General features: G+C 42.2%; 1 protein-coding gene across 1 annotated transcript in view; it reads right to left on the reverse strand.

Annotated features, from left to right (window-relative positions):
• Positions 1–25,278, reverse strand: part of RHOJ (ras homolog family member J) — an 84,359-nt gene that overhangs the window by 7,145 nt on the left and 51,936 nt on the right. Inside the window, exons 2-4 of the mRNA XM_020285755.2 lie at positions 21,357–21,415; positions 10,677–10,841; positions 7,861–7,956 (exon numbers count right to left, since the gene is read on the reverse strand). Of these exons, the coding sequence (XP_020141344.1) occupies positions 7,861–7,956; positions 10,677–10,841; positions 21,357–21,415 (320 nt within the window). The remainder of the gene's footprint in view (positions 1–7,860; positions 7,957–10,676; positions 10,842–21,356; positions 21,416–25,278) is intronic.

A 25,278-nucleotide genomic window follows, 5' to 3' on the forward strand; every position in this document is an offset into this window, starting at 1 on the left:
TTCAGTTTTAACATACTTTAAAAGGCCTATTTTAATTTTATTTATGTATTTACATAGTAATACATAATTTTATTATGTATTTATGTATGTATTTATTATTTATTTTTGTGATACTCTGTCTCACTTTGTTGCCCAGGCTATAGTGAGTGCCGTGGCGTCAGCCTAGCTCACAGCAACCTCAAACTCCTGGGCTCAAGCGATCCTACTGCCTCAGCCTCCCAAGCAGCTGGGACTACAGGTATGCGCCACCACACCCGACTAATTTTTTCTATATATTTTTAGTTGGCCAATTAATTTCTTTCTATTTATAGTAGAGACGGGGTCTCACTCTTGCTCAGGCTGGTTTTGAACTCCTGACCTTGAGCAATCCGCCCACCTCAGCCTCCCAGAGTGCTAGGATTACAGGCGTGAGCCACCGCGCCCGGCCTAAAGGCCTATTTTAAATAGTTAAGAAACTCTAAAACAAATAAAAATAAAAATCACAAAATATATTTACTGCTAGTGATACCCTCCTTGTCAGTGTATAGTCTGGACATTTAAACGATAAAGTATTTTGTACTTGCCTAGGGCTTTATTTCAAAGCTTTTGGTGATTTGATACTATGGTGGATTTGATAATCACAAAATCCCTATGAGATATATAGAAATTCAGGCTAGAACCATAGATTTTCATTAGAAAAAAAATTCATAGGCCATACAGACCACATTTGGCAGATCAGCTTCTTGTGATTGGGAGTTTTAATTGCTCACAAGCTCAGTATGAGCCAACAATATGATGTGGGCCTTTTACTATTAAGGACATCTGAAGAAATGATTCTATTTTTTGCTATATAACATAAGAATAATTTTGAAAAATTAAAGCAAATTTGGAAGAGTTTGGCTAGAGGTGAGCTGGAAGCCAGCAGATAAATGGCTAAAACAGGGTAGTCAAATCATATGCCTATTATGGCTGGAAGCTTATGTAAATAAGTAAAGCAGGGTTAGTACAAGACAATAGGGAGAGGTGGGGACTGTGGTGCACTATCACAGAGTACATCCCCCCTCTGGAGTGGCCAGTCTTACCCAGCTTCTAAGTGAGAATGTTGGTTCACTATTGCCCGTGTTTGTATTTTTCAAGAGCAGTTGGAAATTTGGATTTTTATTTAATATTTACCAAGTTTTAAAATACTCTGTGGGCCAAGCAAGACACTGATATGGGATTTATTTGGCAGCAACCAGTTTGCAGTGTGTAGACTAAAGGAACTTGTGGTTTAGTTTAGAAAAGAGTGGGAATAGCCCCAGAAAGGCAAAATGAATTGTATAAGGTCATTCAATGCGAAAATGAAAGAACTAGACCCAGAATCTGGGTCTCTTGATGTATGTTCTTTTCCATGTTCCATGACAGTAACTGTGACCCTTATCACTCAGCTCTGTAAGAAGCTGGCCAAGGTGACAATTAATGAAATGAGGTTGCTTACTGATTTGAGATATGCCCAATATTTAGATAAGCTACTGGCCACAGATATGAAAAGTTAGCATGAAATAGAGTTGATTTGGCCCAGAAACTATTTCTTAGCTTCTCTAACAGATATTATGTACTTTTTTCCCCCTGACAAGAATGGTTAGTGTATGAACCAAAGGAAAATACCAAAAGAAAAGATGTTGGATGCTGAAAATCTATTTTATGGCTTTTTTTTTGACCATGGTTTGGCCTTTAGATTAGGAAATAACTTTTATATATATACGTGTGTGTGTGTGTGTATGTGTGTGTGTACAAAATTAAAAACAGATATAAGAGAGGAAGAAAGGGCAGAGGAAATTTTTCTAATAATGTCATGACATGTCATCTGTTGCATTTTGGGATTGTGTTCAATGCTTGATTCGAACACATTTGAAAAGTACACTGGTCTAATGAAGGTGCCATCTGAATGACTTGACTGCTTGTAATGTGATGGCTCTTGTCAGTCATGCTGAAAGAATACCTAGAAAGTGCTGTGGCGCTGTTCTACCTGGAATACCCACCCCCACTGACAATGGCAAGCCTCTGATTGATTCTAGAAATTCCAGGAGAGCTGGGCTGAGCTCGTGCACACTTGGGGTCCAGTAGGGTGGGCAGTGCACTCACCCCTCTCCCCTGACTGCTGCTGACTGTGTGTGAGGGTTTGCCTTTTGATGGGGCTGGAGGAGCCCTAACTTGTCTCTCCCAATTCAGACAATTCTGAAGATAATGAAACAGCAGATAAAGGCATTATTGTGTAATAGAGTTAATATAACATTATGTTGTACTAGTAGTTCCAGGAAAAGTAGCCAACAGATTATGGGTGTGATTTGGGGAATACGTGTGAGAAACAGAACCTAGTTAAGAGGTAGGTATTGTTGCCATGTGTCAAATGCTCTGAGAGAAGAATTCATTCTGGTTCAGGGAAAAGCCATAGCCATGTTAGAGCAATTGTGAAAAAAACATCATTTGTGCTCTCAAAGATGTGGAATGGAAAACTGTCTTAAGGAAATATGACTTTTCTTCTAGCAGCAACTTCATCTGCTTCTTGGAGTAAAATGACCTACACAGCCAAATATTTAGAATCCATCTGTGGGAGCTCAGGATTCGAGGATTCTTGTTTCGATACGCATGTAAGCAACATAGAACATGCATTTCCCATGACGTCTTGTCATGAAAAAAGTAGAAATTGACCAGAGAATGATTTTCTGATAATTTTATAATAGTTAAAACTTATTGTCTCAAAAGCTGGGAATTTATCAGAGAGGTACAGAAGATATAAGACTCTGACAAGAAGAAATTAAAAAACAAATAAATAAATAAAGTCACAATGACTGATCATATGGAAGAAAACCTGGTACTTCTTCCAGGTGGTCCTAGTGGTGGCAGGACATGTTACAGAATAAGAGAGAAAGTGACCAGAGAGAATAAAGGCTGAGAGGGCACAGAAGTTCAATGACAGCTATAGTTTAGGGAGTCGGACCTAGCGGCACATAAGCTCATTAGATCGTCACAGGAACCTCATGAGGAAAGTCTGTCACCATCCTCACTTCACAGCTCATGAAACTGAAATCACCTCTCCATGGCGACACAACTGAGAAAATGGCGGAGATTCAAATTTGTTTTTCTCCTGACCCGAGGTTTAACCACTTTGCCAGAGGTTAAACCAGAGTTTAACCACTCTGTCTCTAGAAAATGTAAAAAAAAAAAAAAAAAACGTGGCTGAAAGAGCAAAGGAATGAACAAATGGGAAAAGCTGCTATGGATGTAGTGAGGGTGATGAGCGAAGGGAGGGAAAGGAGGGCATTTCCTGTCAGTGAGGAGATGTTGGTGGAATAAACAGAGTTAGCCGGCATCTGAAGCGATGGCCAGTAGTGGGGAAGTTGTTTATTCCTTATTTGAGAATGAGGAGAGGTACTCAGAGAGGGCAAATAGTGAGCTAGGAAAAGGAAAAAGAACCAAATGGCTTGTGAGAGGAATTCTCTCTCGACAAGCCAGCATCATGATGAAATTGCTGAAAGAGGGAAGACGCGTCTGGGCTGGATGGGTTTGCTGCTGATCTGAGGCCTGTCAGGCAGAGATGCCAACTCCAGCGCGGGCAGCGGAATTGTGCTGTTTGAGGACAGGATACTGTGGAGTGGTGGGGACTGCGGCAGACTGAAGGACACACAGCTCATCTGAAAGACTTTCAATCTTTCACTTGATGAGGAGATGCTGACCTCGAGTGGCTAGACAGTCTGAATTTTTTTTAGAAGCCAGAAATATGTATATTTATGCAAAGTTTCTAAAGTGTTCAATGTTGGCCACTAAATGACATTAAAAATGCCTGTGTAGATTGAGCAAAACATTTGTGGGTAAAAACATTTGTGGCCTATCAGTGTGCAGTTTGCTCTCCATGCCTTAAAGGATGTCTTTGCATGTACTGGTCTCCCTGTCAGGGATCTTTGCCCCCAGTCCCCTAACTTTCTCCACGTGCAAGCTCATCCTTGGCCTTCAAACCTGACTCAGGTGTCAACTACTTCAAGAAATCTCAGTCCTCCTTCCCTGAATGTGTTAGTCTCTGCTCCCCTCTGATACATTGGTACGTTGCCCAGATGCCTATTCCTGTGCTCATTTGGGTGGCATGCTTTTGTCTACCTGTCTCCCCCCTCTTCTGGCCCATAGGTCTTTGTAACCCAGATGCCAGCAGTGATGTGACTGACATTCAATGACCATGGGAGAAAAGGAAATGACCAGCACACAAAACAGGTACCGGTGACTCTTTCAGTCAGGAGGAGGGTATTAAAGACTCCAGTGGATTAACATGACTGAACATTGATTACAGGATTTTTGCAGCAATTTTACTGCTTTAAATCCCATCTGTGCATCTTAAAAGCCCAGCAGGAAACTTAGCAAGTGCTAAGTTAAAGAGTGACAACAACAACAAAAGGCACAGCGTTGAGAAGATAGCAGCAGAGGGCAGGAAGAGGCCAAATAGTGAAAAAAGAAAAATGCTAAAGCATTGTATCCAAAAATACCTTAGGAAGTCTGAACTTACAAGATCATGTTTAGATTTTGGAACTGAGAAAGAGAATGCACAAAGAATTATTAATATAATCTTAGAGCTAAAGTATAACATCCAGCATAGCACCTGGCACACATTAGGTGTTTAATCAACTACCATCAAATAAATCTAGCAAGAATATGGACATTTACAGATGTGTAAAGAATGGGAAAAGTAGGCTGAGGATTAAAAAATACAATAATGGAAAGAAAAGGGAGGATAAAACAAGTAAAGGGATAACAATGAATATTTATTATAAATTAATACAAAATATTTATGTAAATGTGGTTGACTTTGAAGTATAAAAAATTGTAAATATGTGTGATATGAAAATGTCCTTTAAAAATAAAATGCCTTTTGAGACCAAAAAGAAAGTAGATTAAACAATGCTTTGGAAATTGAAAAGTATTGGACAAAGATGTGAAAAATCTGAACTTGCAAAGCCTTTAAGTGATGGGGAGAATTTGCACATTAAAATACGAGTCTTTAGCATATACAAAAAGCCCCAAACCTAAGGGTTTCTTTTCATTATAGGAGGGAGGTAAAGCGGGGGTGGTTAAAGCAGTTTGTATCCTAGCTCTGCCACTTCCTAGCAGTGTGACCTTCACCTCTCTGAGCCTCAGTTTCCTCTAGGAAAGTAAAGATAATCATATACACATCTCAGGGGGTTGCTGTGAGGATTAATTAAGACACAGCATGCAAAGCGCTTGGCACCTAGCCTAGCACGTTATAAACACTCTATAAATGCTAGTTGTTATTATAAACTACTTGACAGAAAAGTCAGAGAGTAGAGAAACTTAAAGCATCTCTATAATTACAGGAATTGTGATAAAAACAAGTTAAAATCTTGCTTGATTTTCTTCTAAATTGGATTTTGTAAGCTAAACATGTTTCTCTCTGTATCTGGGGGCAGTTGCTAGGAGAAACTGGCAAAAGGCAATAACGTGGTGAACTCAGACATTGTTCCTAAAATAAGTATGAAATGAGATGGGAAGCTTCGGAATGACTTCTTTGCGGAGGGAAAAAACAACTTCCCAAGTGAGAAGTGAGGCTAGGAAGCTGACCACATGCAGGTGGGAGACAGGCTTAGAAGCAAGGGACACAGAAAACAAGACTCAGAAAAAAGCTGGTGCTGGCCAGTGGGGACCTCCCGGTTGTGAAGGTGTGTAGCTGGGAATCACATACAATTGTTTATGGAGCTACTTATTTATGTATCTTAATGAAAGCATGCGAGGAGAAGGTGGACTAACCTATAGACATGTGCCCATTTTACCAGAGGAAAACTACGCGGCTGGAGAAGGGCTAGTTTGCACAGCGGTCAGGTGTTGGTGGTGGTGATGTCCATGGAGGTGGATTAGGGTTTTTGACTTTGTTATTACGAGGTCCGTGAACCAAACGTGCTTGTCTCCTAAGACTCTGTTTCCTCATCTGTAAGGATGACCAACACTATCTGCTTAAGAGGGTTATCCTGAGGCTGTCAAATGTTTAGCATCCTAAGAACTCCGTGAATGTCTGATACTAATTAGTATTGATGTTACTGTGCACAGAAGTAGGAAGAGTTCAGTATCTCAATCAAGTATCCATGAGAAGTTCTTATGCATGGCACCTATAAAAAACATAATCTTATTTAACTCATTTTAAGTTAAGTGTATCATACTTAGTTTTGGTGCCTATAAGCAAGTTTACTTTTTATTTTACTTTATGGAGATGGGGTCTGGCTCTGTTGCCCAGACTGGAGTGCAGTGGCTCAATTATAGCTCACTGTATCCTCAAACTTCTGGGCTCAAGTGATCCTCCTTCCTCAACCTCCCATGTAGCTGGGACTACATGGGCCACCATGCCTGGCTAATTATTTTTATTTTTTGTAAAGATGGGGTTTTGTTATGCTACCCAGGCTGGTCTCAAACTCCTGGCCTCAAGTGATCCTCCCACCCGGGCCTCTGAGTGTTGGGATTACAGGCATGAGACACTGTACCTGGTTTTATAAGCAAGTTTTAGTAAGAGAAATGCATATGTTTTTATAAATGAAGAACTCGTAGTTTATATATTCTTGACTGGCTTAAAGAAGGTGACTTCTAACTCTGCCTGGGGCATGCATTTTGCTGGGTTAGTTCCTTAGAAAGAAAATGGACATTTTAAAAACCTCTGGCCTGGGTCAATGGATTTGTGACTAAATCAATGAGGAATCAGATTCAAGTTATGGAAATGTGATTTATAAGCCTCCTCTGGCATAAAGTACTTCTATTCTCTTGTGTCCATTTTAGGACTATGGCTAAAACTGTGGCTGTTTTGCACACACATTGGTGGTTATGGTGAGGCAAAGATTTGGTATCAGGAAAATACTTTCTAAAGTATTTCCCTAATAAAATAACTATTCATGTTAAGCTATAAAGAGTGAAGGAAGGGCTGGGTGCAGTGGCTTATAGGAAGTTGAGGTAGGAGGATTGCTTGAGGCCAGGGGTTTGAGGCCAGCCTGAGCAACATAGTGAGACCTTGTCTTTACAGAAAATAGAAAAATTAGCTGGACATGGTGGCATGTGCCTGTCGTCCCAGCTATCTGGGAGGCTGAGGCAGGAGAATTACTTGAGCCCAGGAGTTTGAGGTTGCAATGAGCTATGATCATATTCTAGCCTGGGCAACAGAGCAAGACCCTGTTTCAATTAAAAAAAAAAAAAAGTCCACAAAATCAGTTCCAGCTCTTGAGCAAAGTTACTTTTTGGTGTATGTTATTTCTCCAGATGCTGTTTGTGACACAATCCAGGCTCTCTAAGCGGCTATTCATTATATGGCGAGAAATATTGAGCAAATATAACCAGGCCAGATGCTAATCTAAGTCTCTCTCAAGCAAATCACAAAATGCCTTTTATGGGGTCATTGAAATGAGTTACATGGATAATAAGTAGTGAGATTTACAAATACGCCTCTAATGACCCCCTTTATTCACAATAAATATGGCAAGTAGATGTTGCAGAGGTTGCTAAATCAAATGATAAATGCCTTTAGCTGTTTCAATTCACCAAGTTTCTTTCTTAATGAAAACCAGACAATTCTGGCTGCCAAGAAGGCGGATGGCCCTTCCAGCCCAACCAGAGCAGAGGAGGGGGCAGAGAGCAGAGGAGGGGGCAGAGAGCAGAGGAGGGGGCAGAGAGCAGAGGAGGGGGCAGAGAGCAGAGGAGGGGGCAGAGAGCAGAGGAGGGGGCAGAGAGCAGAGGAGGGGGCAGAGAGCAGAGAGAGACACATTGCACTTTAAAACAAAACCCTACGTTGGGCGCCCATTCCAAAGCGTACAACAAGCTGTTCTCTCAGCACACATTTAAAATTAAATTCAAATCGGACTGTACCGCTTTTGCAAGCTTCACCCCGTGCTCGTACGTGAGAGGTTTCTCCTTCATATACAGCAGACGGGCCAAAGTTTTGGGGTCATCACGGAGATCAATCTGGCAAAAAACACACACATGACAAACTCATTTATTTTTTCAGGCCTTACCAGATATTTTAAACTGTGAGAGAATAGAGTCTTTTTTCCCATTAACATCTTTGAAGTTGTTGAATTTTAAGGAAGCACACATACCCACCCATGTTATGTCTAAAAATGTACAGTGATGTCTTTGTACATGTATACACCAGGCTTTCCTTTCATTTTCCCCTTCAAAGCAGTTACCCTGGGAGCCGAAGACTCACTCCAGGGATGCTATTGCCATCTCAGGTGCTTTTGAAATTTTCTATTCATTTCTAAATTCCTCTTAGAAATGAGGCATACAAAATAACCAGTCTTATTACTTTATATGATGCCTTATTTGATCCCAAATTATATTACTCATTATTTAATAGTTTATTTCCTAGCTCTGAATTCATCTTTTTTTTTTTTTTTCCTTTTCCAAATAAAATCTTCATCTTCAAAGGGATGAAGATTTGCTACCTGTGAGGATATTCTAACAAAGTGTTGCAAGCTCTGGAAGGCAAGTCCCAAAGAGAAATTTTCTTCCTTTCTTTGTTTTAATTTAAATTTTTCTTTTTTCTGAGGACCTCACCAAGTTCTTAGCAAAGAGAAATTTTCAAAGTGTTTGTCAAGGAATAGACATCAATCTTTTCAAAGGTAGGAATTATTTTGAAGAGAGCATATATATCTGGATTAGGTTTGATAATTAAATATTTTGGGTGCTTTAATATCTCCCTGGGTTCATGAACACATGTCTATACAAATCGGGGTGAACGTGGGCACACAGGGGCTGTCTTAAAGAAAGACGAGTCTATCTATATGTTAGGGTTCCATTGACAAGGACATTGCCCAACTCTACTAATCTGTGTGTTTTGGCTTAACTGTTCAATTTAGTGCCCATCTGTTATAAAATCGGCTCAAATCATTCACAAAGGTGACTGAATGTCCTGGCACTCATTGAGGAGCAGGGATTCAGCCTCCATCATTATGGGCAAACATTATCATTTGGAATTTAAGTCAAAAGAGTTCATTTACACAAACAAATACCATTCAAAGCAAAAGTATGCTCTGATTTATAGATATGTGAATTCTTCTACTTTGTTTAAATAAATACATATATGTGTATCTGTCCACATCTTTTTAGGAACTATTTTTCTTTCCTTTATGTTTAAAAAAATTTTTTCTTTGTCAAACAGACCGTAAATTAAAAATAGAAACATTATATGAAACGGATAACAATACAGCCCTCCAGTATCATTACATTCTTTTGTCTTTGGGATAGTAGTTTGGATTTTACAATAACTGAGAACAAGACCCATTTAAAACTCTAAAACATAAGAACAATCTTTGATACATTGGTGCAATTGCCTTATTGTTGGAAATCCAAACTATGGGACTTTGTTGGCTTTCAAAGTACTATAAAGTCTTTTACAATCATGGGTTTGTTTATCTGGTATACTTGTTTTAACTTCTTGTCTAAGATCTGGAAGACTGAGGGCTTTAAAGGGAATAGAGAACAGTAATTTCTTCTGGAGTCTTCCTTCCCCAGAAGTGTTATTAAGGAGTTCTTGTCATCATATGCTCGTTCTGGTTGCTGGGGTCATTTTGACACTTATACCTATTTTGTGATTTTAAAACAACTGTGGATTTCAGATATAAAAGATGTTAGATAATGGGTGCAATTGACATCCTCACCTCATTACTCTGAGTCAGGCCTGGAGAAGGGTGTCTATTTAAAAAAAAAATCACTTTGTTCTTTTCTCTTTTTTTGAGACAGAATCTCATTCTGTTGCCCGAGCTAGAGTGCCTTGGCGTCAGCACAGCTCACAGCAACCTCAAACTTCTGGGCTCAAATGATCCTCCTGCCTCAGCCTCTCAAGTAGCTGGGACTACAGGCATGCGCCACCATGCCCGGCTAATTTTTTCTATATCTTTTTAGTTGGTCAATTAATTTCTTTCTATTTTTAGTAGAGACTGGGTCTCTCTCTTGCTTAGGCTGGTTTTGAACTCCTGACCTTGAGTAATCCTCCCGCCTCAGCCTACCAGAGTGCTAGAATTACAGATGTGAGCCACCATGCTTGGCCCACTTTGTTCTCTCTCTTTCTTTCTTTCTTTCTTTCTTTCTTTCTTTCTTTCTTTCTTTCTTTCTTTCTTTCTTTCTTTCTTTCTTTCTTTCTTTCTTCTTCTTCCTTCCTTCCTTCCTTCCTTCCTTCCTTCCTTCCTTCCTTCCTTCCTTCCTTCCTTCCTTCCTTCCTTCCTTCCTTCCTTCCTTCCTTCCTTCTTTCTTCTCTCTCTCTCTCTCTCTTTCTCTCTCTCTCTTTCTTTTTCTTTTCTATCTTTTTTTCAAGATGGAGTCTCACTGTCTTGTCCAGGCTAGACTTGAACTTGTGTGCTCTAGGGATCCTCAGGTTCTCAAATAGTTGGGACCATACATACAGGTCTGTACCACTACACTCATCCACTTTGCTATTTAAAAAAAAAGTTGAGAGATTAATTTTTATAGGCCATATTGAAACTTCTTGCTTCCTATTATATAGCTCCATTATCTTTTAAACTGTGGGCTAGATGATCATGCACACCTTCAGAACTTCTGTCCATAGGATTGATCTGTCTGGGGTACTTCACCATAGTATTTGGCAATATAAGATGTTCGTGAGGTACCTAAAGGGTTTTCCTTTTTTGAAGCCCACCCCGCCCTGCCATCGCCCACATTTTAACCTGGGTCCCTATGAGGACGTAAGGCACGTGAGGCATGCAGTCTTTGAGTTCGGGGACCCATTCCTCCTGGACATTGTGGTAAGAGGCAGGATTTACGACAGAGAAGCAGATCAAAAACACATCCGTGTTGGGGTAGGAGAGCGGCCTCAGCTGGTTGTAGTCCTCCTGTGGGAAGAGCAGATAAGAGTTTGTACAGCCTGGGTAAGGTGTGTGGAGGAGGGGGGCTCCTTGTGGCTCCGGGGTGAGATTGCAGGTGCGAGTCCACTGGGATCTGGCTCCTCCCCTGCTCTGGAATCTGGTGTTTCTCTACAGACCAGAAATAAAAGGGCTACCAGTCAGGAAAACACCTTTTTTGTTGTGGATGGAGATTACATATTGCCCCCTCTTAAGATGAACTTGAAAAAAATTTTAATAGCTTTATTGAGATGTACTTTACATACCACAAAGTTCACCCATTTGTTTATTTTTATTTTTTATTGTATATATTTAAGGTACAACATGATGTTTTGATATATATACTACAGTCAAGCAAAGTAACATATCCTTCTCCTCACATAGCTCCTTTTAAAAAAAATTTTTATGGTGAGAGCACCGGAAGTCTACGCTCTCAGCAAATTTCCAGTATAGAATACAGCATTGTTAACTACAGTCATCCTGCTGTATGGCAGGCCTCTAGACTCACTCATCCTATGTAACGGCAACTGTACTCTCGCCCAGCGTTTCCCTATTTCCTGCCCCTCCCCACTCCTGGTAACGACTGTTCTACCTCTGCTCCTATGTATTCAAAAGTTCACCCAATTAAAATTCATAATTCAATAAGGATTATTGAAATTCTTCTGTTATATTAGAATAGTTTTGTATTGAATACACTATATTTAAATTAGTGGACCATTGGCCAAGGCACAGAAATCCTATAAGAGGGGGATTAGATACTGGAAGGAAGAGGATATTGGAAGTTACATCCAAATTTAATTTAGAGTAAGCTAACACACACACAGAACAAAGAGTCGCTGCCCAATCTGACATCAGGCTATTTGAAGAAATATGTTGGGTGAGGGTTTAGAGTAAAGAATTTGGAATTTGTTTCTAAGTTTACCTAAAGGCCACAGTGTGGTCAAATAAATAAAATGCCAGATTATTTTCTTCCCAGAGACTTTTCAGGTCAGAATATGTTCTAGTTGAAGAGTGTATGGTTACGTAAGATATTTATGTATCTGCTGTTTTAGTGGGAGTTGATAAGTACAAAGTGAGATACTGCATCATATCCACTTTGGGAAAATGTCAGCAGATACCTCTCCAGAGATACCAGTCATCTCTGGTTGCGGGGCTTGCATTGATCCGTCTGTTAAGCTACTCAAAGCATGTCAAATATTTTAGGAGGCTCCAAGGTAAAATCTGCTACTTCAATAGCAATATTTCATAGAATTTAGTAACACACAAGCCAAAAGTATCTTTGTGTATGTGTGTGCATATGCATACAACTCATTTATACATACTTCACTACCACATGATATATGTGTCCATGCATACCACACATAATTCATATATACACACACTACATTTGTGCATATACTGTATGTGCAACCAAACTTACATGTTCACAATTGTCACATACATGTGTTCATATAGATAGGCAATATATCATTTATTAGGGCTATGACTGCTCTTCCTAACATTTCAAAAAATTATGAAACACATATGTGCTCATTGCAAAAATGCAAACATTACAGAGGTACACAGAGTAGAAGTGAACGTTTGTTTTCACCCCTAATGTGATCTCTAATTGTTTTTCCTCTCTCTGGAGGAAGCTACTGCTTAATATTGTCCTTCCAAACATTTTATATTTATTTATGGATATAATATATGCAAGTTTAGCTTAAAAACATGAATTGATTATATAGTTCATATTATTATGCTACTTTTTTGAAACTTCATATGTCATGGATATATTTTTAATATTAATATCAACCCTTCTATCTTTCTACTGATCTTATAGGAAGTGAGTACACATGTGTGCACATATATGTATACACATGTGACTATAGGGAAGTCTCTTAGAATGTTAAGTGTGGTCATCTCTGGTTGGTGGGCATGCACTGATCCATCTGTTAGCTACTCTACCCAGAACACCGGGCTCACCGTCCATGGTTGCTACTGTTACTGCCACTACTACTATTAAAACTTAAGCAAAGGTTTTTGGTACCTAAGCAAAAGTAATGTAAGATGGCAAGGATACTGAAAAGTAGAATCCTAAAAAGTAGACTAGAAAACTAAAAAAACACTATTGTGGTTCATTTACCACATTTCTATCAAAGCAAATAATTGGGAGCCGGGTGCATAGCTGAATAAGCATTGGTTATACTGCATGTTGGCCCAGGCCTACTGGTTGCATCTCAGCCGAGTTGTGCCTCTGTGTATGTGTGTGTGTGTGTGTGTGTGTGTGTGTGTGTGTGTGTGTAGGGGGGAGGCAGTGAAGAAGGGATAGCTCATCTCTCGGCACTACCCTCTCCCCTCTTTATACAGCTGGCCCTGATAACCAAATCTTCTTTCCCTCCCATGGCCTCTCCACCTCTCTCCTTTCTCTCTGGAATGTTCCTTCAAAGAGCAGCTATAAGACTCAAGAGCCAAGAAATCTGCTTCCCAGGCTATAATCTACAGCTATTTGTGACACCTGCCCTCTGCCACTGCGTCCTCCCTTCTGGATTGTTATAAATGGAGCAGGGATCCTGTTGACTTTTTCCTCATTCCCTACGTGTACTCTTTCCACAGCAAATATTCAATAAATGCTGTTGACTGGCTGGAAGAAATGGAATCCACAGCGACGTGCAAATGAACACATGGCTTTTCTGTGGGCCATTTACTGCAGTGGCTTTCATTGGAATCACCTGTGGAGCTCATACAACATTCTGATGGCCTGCTAATCAACTGCCTGTCCTGCCCGACTCCCTACTCTGGGACCAATTAAATCAGAATCTCTGGAGAGTGTGCCTTCGTATCTGGGAATTCTGATTGTGTTGGTCTGGCGTGGGCTTGGAATTGAGAGTAACTGATTTACATCACCGTCACCACTGTGGCTGGAAGGAAGTCCCTTAGGATGGTAAGCGTGGTCTTCTCTGGTTCGTGGGCATGCATTGATCTATCCCTTAGTCATTTACTAGTTAATGAAGTGAAAGTGTGTCCAAGGGCTTATTACTAAACGTCAGGCATGTTTCAAGCATTTACATGCAATTCTTATCGAATCCTGACAGAGGCACTGGAAAGACAGTACTGTCTACGTCCACATTTCACAGAAGATGAAGTTAAGGTTTAGAGAAGTTCTATAAAGGATCAATGCCACAGAGATAGTAAATACCAGGACAGGCCATTTAGTCCTAATCCAGCTGTAGCTCTTAATTGTGACCATGCTATTTGCCACAGCTAGGATATTTTAAGTGACAGCTTAAGCACTTTCTTAAAAACTCAAGTACCCAGGAATCTAAGAACTGTTTAGATTACGGGGTGTGTTACTATTTGATGGCCTGCATTTGCTAGATATTACCACCAGATGGCAGCAGACACTGTATATTTAAAACCTCAAAGCCAAAAACCACAACGAAACCCAGTCTGGAGAAATGTCACACGTAGTAGATAAGGTAGGAACAAATAGTAGTAGTCTGGTAGTCTGAAAAGATTATGTTTATTTGATTCTTTACCCAGTGGCCATCAAAGAATTTCTGTTTACATTATGGAAAAATTAGCAAGACCATGGGCTGCCGGTCTGACTGCAGGTGTGTGAGAGGTTCTGTGTTTCTATTTTCCCTCTTGTCAGGGATTTCGTATGTGGCATCAGTCACTGGGGTTCGCCCTACCCTCGGTATTCTGGATCTGTCTTCTGTAGAAACCTTAGTCCTGCTGTGTAACTCCATTTAAAAGGATTTAGCACCTACTGAATGTATGGCACTGTTAAGGATGTTGTATGAACTATACAAGGTGAACAAGAATTGGCAATCTATTTGGGGAAAGAAAATGAAAACACTTGAGACAATCAGATCTATGTAGAAGTGAGACAGGAGTTTCTCTTGCTCGTTGTTAGCTAATCTGATAATAGAATAATGTGGACTGTTTATCTGAATGGGAAAAATACAATGTCAAGTTTGGAAGAGGCCTTAGCGATCAGTCGGTGCAGTGGCTTCCAAAGCATGGTCCCTGCGCCAGCGTCATGGCATCACCCGGGAGCTCATTAGAGATGCGTGTTCTCTGCAGCTCTCCTGAAGCGCGGGCTCGGGGCAGGCGCTGCCCTCCAAGTGATTCTGATCAGCTCAACTCCAGAACCACAAGCTACTCTACTTCCTTCTCTTCCCAGCCAATTTATAGTTTAAGAAATCAAAGTCTAGTCAGGGGTCCTCAAACTTTTTAAACAGGGGGCCAGCTCACTGTCCCTCAGGCTGTTGGAGAGTGTGCACTGTGGGCCTGGGACAAGTTGGCTGCTAAGCAGGACAGGCAGCAGCGGCAAAAACACCCAGCGGGCCGGATAAATGTCCCAGGCCGGTGGCATGTGGCCCTCGGGCCGTAGTTTGAGGACGCCTGGAGATAGATTGAATAATTTAACCAGGTTGAACAGAGCAAAAATACCTTTTAAGAAAGCCCATGCCTGGAGTGTTGGGGGCTCACCATTGGCTGCAGCCATGAAACATGGCAGGGGGGTCTGGGTTAATAAAAGGAACTGTCCCCTTGGGCCTGGGGCCTGGAAGGGGTATGTGTGGGGGATTTGAATTTGTACTGGCTGATAACTTAAACAGCTTTTGCAGTGGAGCGTGCTCTGACTCTAGGCTGAATGATCTTATGTTGAGATGATGTGAAGGGGCTATGAGGAGTGGATACATGGTCTAGCTGGTATTTCAGGCCCCTTCTAATGTTGAAATTGAGAATGGAAGACAGTGCTTGTGTGCTTCTTAAAAAGACAATGTTCTGATCTAAAAGAGTGGCTAGAGTGGGGCTTTGGAGTGGGGGTAGGAGAGATTCAGGCAAGAAATGCTATTGAGTGCTTTCCATCAACCTCACCCTGAAGGCAGATCTCATGCTCTGGGGGGACTAGGGAGAATTATTTAAAAGGACAAGTTCAGAGAAAGTCTCAGCATCAAATGAGTCAAACACCTGGGTCCTAAATATGTTTGGGAACAACTGCATCATGATGATACAGGTGGCAGGCAAGTGAAACCATTAGACCAGAACTTGTTACACTTTATATACATTTGAGTCACCTGGGGACCTTGGTAAAGTGCTCATTCTTATTCAGAAGCAGGTCTGCAGTGAAGCCTGAGAATTTGCATTTCTAACAAGTTTCCTGGTGATGTGGATGCTGCTAGTCCAGGACCACATCTTGAGTAGCAAGGAGAATGGCATTGAGCACCACCCCCCAATTAAATTAAATTGGAAATGGAATTCTGCTTCCAAGTCTTCCTGGGTTTGGTGACATACCATATTTTTCAGTACAAGTCTTGTTTTCATATTCTCCCATAAGTCAGGCTTGGTTTGGAAATGTATAGTGCTTAAGAGAATGGGCTGTACGTACAAAATCTCTGGGCTCCAGTCCCCATGCTGGCCGTGACTATGGTGTGATCTTGGGTAAGTGCTCCCTGCCTCAGTTTCCTTAACTGTAAAATGAAGTTGATAGTGCTGGCCTCATAGGGCTGTTACAAGAAGAAAATGTGCTAAAGTTTGTAGACCACTTAGAACACTGTTCTGAACGTAGTAAGTTAGTGATCCAGTGAAAGGTCCATCCTTTACCCCATGTCAGCAACAGCTGCCAGTCCTGGAACAGTTTCTCTACCCTCATGGAATACAAGGGCTGAAACTGAAATTAACTTTTTCTGAGCTGAGTAGTAATGAAACCCAAATGTTTGCAAACTCTGATTGCATCTTTCAACATTCCTACAGCTCTGTTTTTTGTAGTTTGGGGAGAAGTAAGCTTGTGTCCTGAGGTGACTTTTACCAATAACTTATCACACAGGCACATTTCTCCCTAATCCTCCAAATTGCATGCTCCTGAAAAAAAACAACACATTAAGATGCATGTGATCAAGAAAGGTTGAGTTGCTGATTAGGGGAAAACATTTGTTCTGAGTTTTAGGCAAACTTTCCATGGAGGGTTGATGCCAGATCCTGTGCTCCAGATGGCCCCACTGGGTCAGCCAGTAGCAGAGAGGAAGGCCTGCGTGTGTCCTTCCAAGTCGACCTTGGGTTGCCATTAATGAGCCGCAGCTGCACTGCCTCCCTGCCTGGTGTATGCTTCTTCAGCCCTCGGGGAAATCGAGGCTTCAGCAATCAGTGCCCGGTAACGATGTGCAGCCTGCAGCCCTGGTGAGTGAGGGACTCGGCTCAGGGCTTTGCTTCCACACTCCCACGGTGACCGTCAATATTTGAGCTGCTGTGGGCTGTGGTTTCTCAGTGACAGCCCCCAGTTCTATGGGGAACTCATGGGTCTAACCTCCTAAGAAACCAGGTCCTGGGCAGGCTGACTAGCGGGTTGCACCTGGCTCCCGACACCAGGAGATGCTCATTCCTCCCAGCAGTGCTGCTGACGGTCATTTGTGCAAATGTTGTCTTTGAGGTGTGTCCACCCTGAAGTTTGGCCCGAGGGCTACTATCTGAGCAGGGCTTTGCCCACTGGGAGAAGGAGGTAAGACGTCTTAGTACCGTGGCTGGCCCCGTCGTAGATGGCTGGCAGTGGGAAGGGAGGACGCCTGGCTCTGAGCCATGACCCGGGAAAGACCCCTCTCCCAGTCCAGGGGGCCTCAGCTGGTGGATGCCCAGGGTTGGCTGCAGGATCCCCACCCCAGCACTCTGCTGCCCACTCGTTCTCTCATGTCACTCTCTGAACAAACTGGCCTGCAAGGATGTCATGAAAAAGTCAGTTCTGGGGCTCTTTCGTAGCTGAGTCAAAGACCTGAGCTCTAGAAATCCCTTTAAGAGAGACTTTCAGTAACACCCTACAGGGACATGTGGCGTACAGGATGAGTTGGCACAAGCTAAGCGGATTTGGCTTTCAGGACTGGTTGGCCTCGTGTGATCTGAGGAGTCACATGTAGTCACCCTGAGAAAAATTCCTCACTTCATTGCCTAACCTGGTGGTTGGACTCCTACCTAACAGAGGGGCCAGAGTTCTGAAGACTCTCTCTTCAGAGGACTCCACCAAAGTCCAAATGTTCATGTTTTGGGGATTTGGGGAGGGAGCTAATGTTTAATAGCAGCTGCCACATGTTGACAGTGTATGTGCACGACGTGACTTGGTTATGAACCGTCTTTGGCAAATGCTTGGCTGAATAATGGGAGGGGCAGGAGCGTCTCAGGCCGGGGCTGGTGGGGCAGCAGCCAGGCCCAAGGCAGACTAGGTGCCTCACAGTAGAGGGGACAGGGTTGCATGGTTCTGTTGAGGGCAGAGAGAATGAGTTCCTATCGCTTGTGCCTTGGAGAACATACTTAATTATTGAGATTGCCTTTGTCAACTCTGACCTATGGTTAGCTCAAGACAAAGATGAGGGCACTGCTGTTTGGTGTATTCGTGTATGAAAATCTGATTATTTAAGCAAGATGAAACTCTCTAGCCAGATTCACAGACTTGTTTCCTTTTTGTGGTTGAGGGATTAATTACTCGGGTTTGAGTTCCTCTCTCTTTCCTTCTTAGTAACTGGCCAGATGAGTATTTTTGAACTAGTTATAAATGTTCCATACCCATGTGACCTCAGCAGCTAGAATATAGCTGTGGAGGAGTAGGTTATCCCATCTTGGACTGGGAGTGGAAATTCTGGGACAGTGCTTCTAAATTAAGTTTGTTACAATTGGCTGAATTGTAAAAACATGGGAATCAATTTGGGGACTGTTTATTTTCCATTCCATCCCCCTAACTTTGGGAACACTGCTCCAACCACCAAACACTTCCAGAGTAGTGACTTTCAACATTGAATGTGCACATGAGCCACCTGGGGATCTTCTTAACATGAACTGTCAAGTTCAGCAGGCTGGGGGTGGGGCCTGAGGTTCTGCATTTCGAACACGCCCCCTGGTGATGCCAATGCTGCTGCTGGTCCGTGGACCCCACTTGGAGTGGCAGTGTTCTAGAACAGTGGTCCTCAAAGTATGGTGTACAGACCAGCAGCAGCATCACCAGAAAACCTGTCAGAAATGCAAATTCTTGGGCCTGACCTCAGACTTGCAGAATCAGAAATTCTGGGGCTGGGGCCAGCCCACTGACTGAGTTTTAACAAACCCTACAGGTGAATCCAGTGTATGCTCAAGTCTGAGAATCACTGTTCTAGGAATTGAATTACAGGTTACCCTTAATGTAATACATTTCAATATTTAACAATCTTTTACTGCTGAAAGGTCTCCCGTGGGTCTAGCCCCAGATCTTTTTGCCTAATTACTCCAGTTCTATCAGGCTTTCTTAAAGTTATCCTTTAAAGATCCTAATCATAGAATTTTAGGCCTAGAAGAAACCTTAAAATACATTCTGATTCCTTTTCCCCATGCTTTATGCTGCTTTATGGACTTTGTTCACCGCTGAGTGGAAAGCATTAAAGTGAAAGTTAGTTGAAGAAATATCTATAACCCATTTGTTGTAAGATTTTGTCAGTATTCGTCATGTCTCTGTCAGAGGTTGGGCCATTCTGCTTGCTTTGATTTGGAGTTTAAAGATATTTTTACACTGCGTATTAGCATCAACTCTTATACTAGTATTATTTAAAAATTTTAAAAAAGGGGCAGAGCAGTGGGAAAGAATAATTAAACTCTACAAGAGCTTTTAAACAGTTTTATTGATGTGCAACATTTGGGGGATGGACATGCTTGAAGCTCTTACTCGAGGGGGGAGGGGGCATGGGCAATATAAGTAACCTTAACACTTGTACCTCCATAATATGCTAAAATAAAAAAATAAACAGTTTTATTGGATTTGAAATTAAATAGAGGCCTGTGGAGCTTGTCCCTGGGTGATCAGTGCACAGGAGCCAGCAATTGTCGTGGATCGTGCAGAGGAAGGGGGAACCGAATGGGGGCATGGGCAGCTTTTTTAGAAGGCAGGAGAAACACAGAGAGGTTTCATAATCATAAAATAATCATTGCTGTATTGAACTTTTCAAACTGGATTATATTCATAAAATTTGACTATGGGGGAGGTCTAAGCTCCTCTCTTCCAGGCTGTGAGTTCCTGATGTATGGGGACACCCCAATGATTGTGAGCTTGAAGGTAGAGAAGGCAACTTTAGCCCCCAAAGCATTGTACTTCAAATGCTGGAATGCTCTTTGTTGGAGGGTGTGAGCAGTGTGTACTGAGGTCCTTGTACCCTAGCTCAGAGGAGCCAAACTGATTTTTCCTTTTGGGTATGGAGTAGGGGTGAGAGGGGCACCCTTTCCTGGTCTTGCTATGGATGTGGGAGATGTCCTTCACTCCCCAGTTTCTGACGGTAGCTTATCAAATAGCCATCTGCCAGTGAGGGGAAACTGGATGCTTTTTAGGAGCCTTGAGTAGGATGCTAGATATTCCAGGTCCCCCTTCCTAGCCTGCCCGACACCAGTCTTTGATGTTCCACACGCAGCTATACAGTGGTCCTGGCAGATGTGCACAGAAATCCCCAAAGAGGATTCCATTTATTTATTTTCTAGTAAAGAGCTTTCAAGTTGAGCAAAATAACATATCTCTGGATAATTGTGAAAAAAGGCCTAGACAAGAGCGTAACTACAAATAACGATTACCAGGAAACTCACGGTGGGAAATAGCATGGTAAATGTTCACTCCAAAGGACTTAAGATGTATGAATTTGGACAGACTGAACAACCCGCTGATTCTGATCTAAATAAATGACTCAAGACATATGGTAACAAAAGCGCTATCCAAGAAATTGGGCCACAGCCACAAAATTGCTTAACCACTTCCCCTCCACCAATCCATGAACTTGTAACATTAGAAACTTTTTACAGCAACCTGCGGGGAGCTAGGAAAGACAGATAAGGTGGTATTTTCACCCCAGTAGAGAATGTGTTAACTGATTAAGTGTTGAGGGTTCTAGTCCATTGCCTTAGATTATTGGTTGGCCAAGTTCTTCAACTTGAAATGGTTCTGACAATATTTCAAGAATCCCAGAGAATTTAGAGTCAACCTCCAGTTGTTCAGGGGTTGACCCTCAATTTTGGAAAACATCTAGGATCCTGGCTTTTCTTCCCTCCAACACTTAATCCATCTTCTTCTTACCTCCTCCCCTCCCCCTCAACAATTTCTATTTGGACCTTTTCACAGCTTAAATAAAAGGTGGGCAAAGAAAATAACAAGAAAAAAGTGGGAGGTGGGACTAAAATTTATGAAATTGACCCATGAATCCTGGATCTGAAATAGGTGTCTGTAGAAGGAAATTGAAACTCTTGGTCAAATGTTATTTTGGTTATTGATGGTCATCGGTCAATGAGTGGATCACTATTTACACCTATAAATACCTTGAATAAGACAACAAAATAGGTGTTTGCAGTAATAAGTATTTTTAAAATATCAAGAATATGCTTTTAGTTGTCATTTAGGTGGATAATAAATTGGCCCCAAATGATCAGAATGGGTAATATCTGTGCTGTTAGTCCTCACATGCCGAGACAAATAGATCATTCTTCCCCCTACACCTCCCCACCCCTTAATGAATCAAGATAATAAAAATGTACCTGTCCTGCGGTGTCATACAGTCCGAGCAAGTGTTGCTTGCCACCCACTGTCACAGTAACTAGGGGAGAAGAGAAGAGAACAGAGTTTATAAACACAGCTTCAATCAGGAGGCTTAACATTTCTCCATGCCAAAGTCTCCTGAGGCAGCAAGGAGAAGCATATGCCTCGCCTGTGTATATTCTAAACCGAGTTGACAGCCTGATTTCCAAATGAAAGGTAACCTTGGGCTGCAGTGACAGCAGATGGTCTGAGCCAAGTCCAAATTTCTCAACAGAGATGAATATGACTGGTGCCACTAGGACACTCAGCAGGCTCCCATTGAGCCATATTAGGCCCTAGAATACCAAGCTTTTGAAGGAAAAGGATGCTGGACCCTTTTCTTATTAGGTTATTGTCTTCTTTTCTTTGGTTTGAACCACCATGTTTCAGAGTACAGAATTGTGGAAGCAATTTCTTTGTGAGAAACCTCTCTGCTTTTATCTGTCTTTGAAATGTTAATAAACCCCTGCAAACAAAGAATATTAATCCACCTGCATATTTTATAGTCTAGGAAGCGCAGCAAATAATTAAATAAGGACTTAGCATTTATTTTTTAAAAGTTTTTTTTAATTAAATATTCCTGTGCTCAACTGGTTCATTAGGATTTTGAGCCTGGGTTGCAGAAGGAGATGCTGTATGGATTCAGTTTCATGTACCTAAAAGGTGGATAGAGAGTGCCAAGTAGCCAGTTTGATGTACCCGGCAGGCTGACTGCCGAGCGATCGCGCCCGGAAGTGAGAAGTAATACAGGGATACCAACCACTCTGCATGTGTCTGGAAATGAAACAAAATCCCAACTTGAAACTAAACCGAGATTGAACAGATTGAATGCAGGAGTCATAGAATTCTCTTGGTGAATGGAAAAAGCAAATTTAAATTTCCAAAAAAGAATATTGAATCTCTTTTTGGAAAACGTAAATAAAATATGAAGAAAAGTGTGAGTTTTCCCACTAGTTGATTAAAAAATGTGCAAATGCAATGTAAAGATATTTTTTGATTCTTCCTCTCATTAGCCATGACGGAAATGAAAGCTACATTGCATAACACAACCTTGTATAACCATATCTCTAACTTATGCCAGCCACATTCTATAGTCTGCTGCTTGGAGTTATCAACATGGTACTGACTTTTATTTGTCTTCAGGTTCATAGGCTACATGTATGCAAAGTGCTTCTCGGTAGCTCATTCTTTGGAAAGCACTTGTTTAAAAGCACTCCCTCCCCAGATGCTATTTTTCTAATCTACTCAGATCAACATGGGTTCAGCTTGATAATGTGGCCACAGCCACTTAAGTGAGCTTTTAAATGTGTGTTTTTCAATAGCGAACCCAGCTCCATCCATCCTTGATTACGACACTGACAGACGAAGTACATTTAAACACTTTTTACTGTCTTTCGTAAGTCAGGCTAGCAAAGGCAATGAAGGTGAGACTGTGTGACCCAGGGCTTTTGGTCCGGTTTTATTTTTCTCTTCATGCACGCTGGTAGAAGAGAGCCCAGTCAGATGTTCCCGAAATCCGCCTAAGTTGTTTCTTTAATGACCAGTTCACTACCTTGTCATGGATTAGGAATGAAGGGCAGAAATCCAGCTATTACAACATGGAATTTCCTGCCTCTAGCAAGCCCAGTACATGCCGGTCAGGAGCAGCTGTTCCTGAGACCCCTTAGACCGCCCCGTGACACACAGGCTTGGGGCCATCTTTGGAGCGAGCACTAGAAGCCAACTCATTCTCACTACCCCATGGGGCACGGCAGATATTCCTAAGCAATGGCTCTGAACTTTGTCACTGGAGCCCTGAAGCACCTGCTCAGATTTTCCCTGTTTTCCCAGAGAACAGGAACTCCCTCTAGCCTGCTTTTCTTCCAGCCTCACCCTTTTCTCCCTTAACAGCTTTGACCCCAGGGAATTTCACCGGGTCTGAGGTGAGGGTGAGCTCAGCAAAGTTAAGTGGTGGGCTCAGAGTCTGGGCACAGCCTTCTCTTCCCTCTGTTCTTCTCCCCTTCAAGGTCTGTTGGGTTCCTGGGCTGAACGCAGTATTGGGAGTAGAAAGACCAGACACAATTCCTCCTGCTGCGGAGCGTGGAGATGAGTGGTTCATTGGCAAAGCCTGGGCACAGTGCAGTGTAGCAGATGCTATGCCAAGGGCAGTGTGGAGGGGTGGGGGCACACAGCAGCACTACTGCATAACCATGCGTCTGTGCACGTGCACTGCCGGAGCTTGGCCGGAGAGGGCATTCTGGAGGAGGAGCTGTCTGAACTGAGTCCCTAAGGATGGCCAGGAATTGCCCAGGGTGCACTGGGGGAGGAACAAACAGCCATGGGTCACAAACTACCCAGGGTGCACCGGGGGAGATGGTGCTGAAGAGGTGGGCACACAGGGCAGGGCTGTCCTGGCTCACTAACTTCATCCTGAAGGCTATGTTAAACTGTGAAAGTCTTGAATTCTTCTGTTCCCCCAAAAAAGTAAAATAGAAGGCATTAAAATAATTTCCTTGAGTAAAGAAAAAATGGTGGGGGGAGAGGGAGGCTATCATTTTTGCTGTGGAAGCCATGCTGGAATTTCAGCTTTGCCGTGCAGTGGCTGTCTGCCGTGTGTGTGGGGCCAGTCCTGCTGGAGAAATCCTAAAGGAGCGGGCAGAGCTTGGTCCCTAGCTCTGTAAGTGGCTATATTTCCTCTTCTTTGTCCTTTTGTTCTCTCATTCTACTGGGAAGAAAATAAGTGGATAACACAGTTTATGCCAAGGGCCAAGTGTCAATCAAACATTGTGGGTTATACAAGTCATGGCTTTGTGAGTCCTTATCTTGGACTAGGAGTGGATGACTTATTGCTTGCCCACCTGTGTCCTGTGAGGCTCCTCAATTTGGAAACAAATCAGTCACAACTGCACAGAAGAAAGGTATTGCCATAAAATGCTAATGGTAACTGAGTGAGGTTAAAAGAGCAGGATCTTTCAAGTCAGGTAGTTCGGCATTAGAATTCCATCTTTGCCATCTTTTACCATTTGAGTGACCTTGGGAAAGTCACCTAACATCTCTGAGCCCCTCTTTCCTTATCTGTTAGAAATGGGGACAACAATACCTACCACAGAAAGTCCTCGTGAGGAGGAAATTAAATGAGAAAATGCCTGGCACATAGCTTGGCCCATAGCGAGTGCTGAACAATTATTATTTTTCCTCTTTCAGCAAATGATCGGTGAGCCTGTGAACTAAAAATAAAATCCTAAGCCCCCCACTATCTGAATTGGACCCCTCTCAGCCAACAGAACTCCCAAAAAACCTTAAAACTGAGTTCCTGGCCATGACGGGATGGGCGATCAGACATGCATAGTTTGACCCCTCCCTTGCCGACGTCCATCAGGCTTATTTCCTATAGGCCATAACAACAGTCTTTCCTGAAAAAAGACCAACAAGGAAGTGGTTTTATCATCCTATAGAACACATGCTGAGAGGGTTTCGTATCCTTGTTTCAACTTTTTGACATGGAGGGCTGCCATTTTTAAACATGGACCCTATAAAAGGCCAGAAAGCCCCACTGCGCAGGCGCATAGTTTCCTTTTCATAAATATTCATGACTCCCCCTATAGCTTGTTAAATATGTGTATTTAGCCACCTGACTCAGTATAAAATCCTGTTTCTTTTGTCTTCCCCTACCCTGCAAGGCACGTGTTCCTGGCTTGTAGCCGGGAGCTTTTTCCTTGCCTGCAGGAATGGCCCCTGCAGGCTGAAAATTTTATGAGAAAAAAAGCTCTCTTTTTCCAAATTATAATATAAACATTGTTATTTATTTATTTTTTTCAGTTAACATATCCATTCTAAGGACAATGAGTAGTCTGCCTTGCTCTCCACTGAATACCCAGTGCCCCTTCATTGGCACGTAGTGGG

This window comes from Microcebus murinus, chromosome 6, assembly GCF_040939455.1.
Source record: "Microcebus murinus isolate Inina chromosome 6, M.murinus_Inina_mat1.0, whole genome shotgun sequence".
Lineage (NCBI taxonomy): Eukaryota > Metazoa > Chordata > Mammalia > Primates > Cheirogaleidae > Microcebus > Microcebus murinus.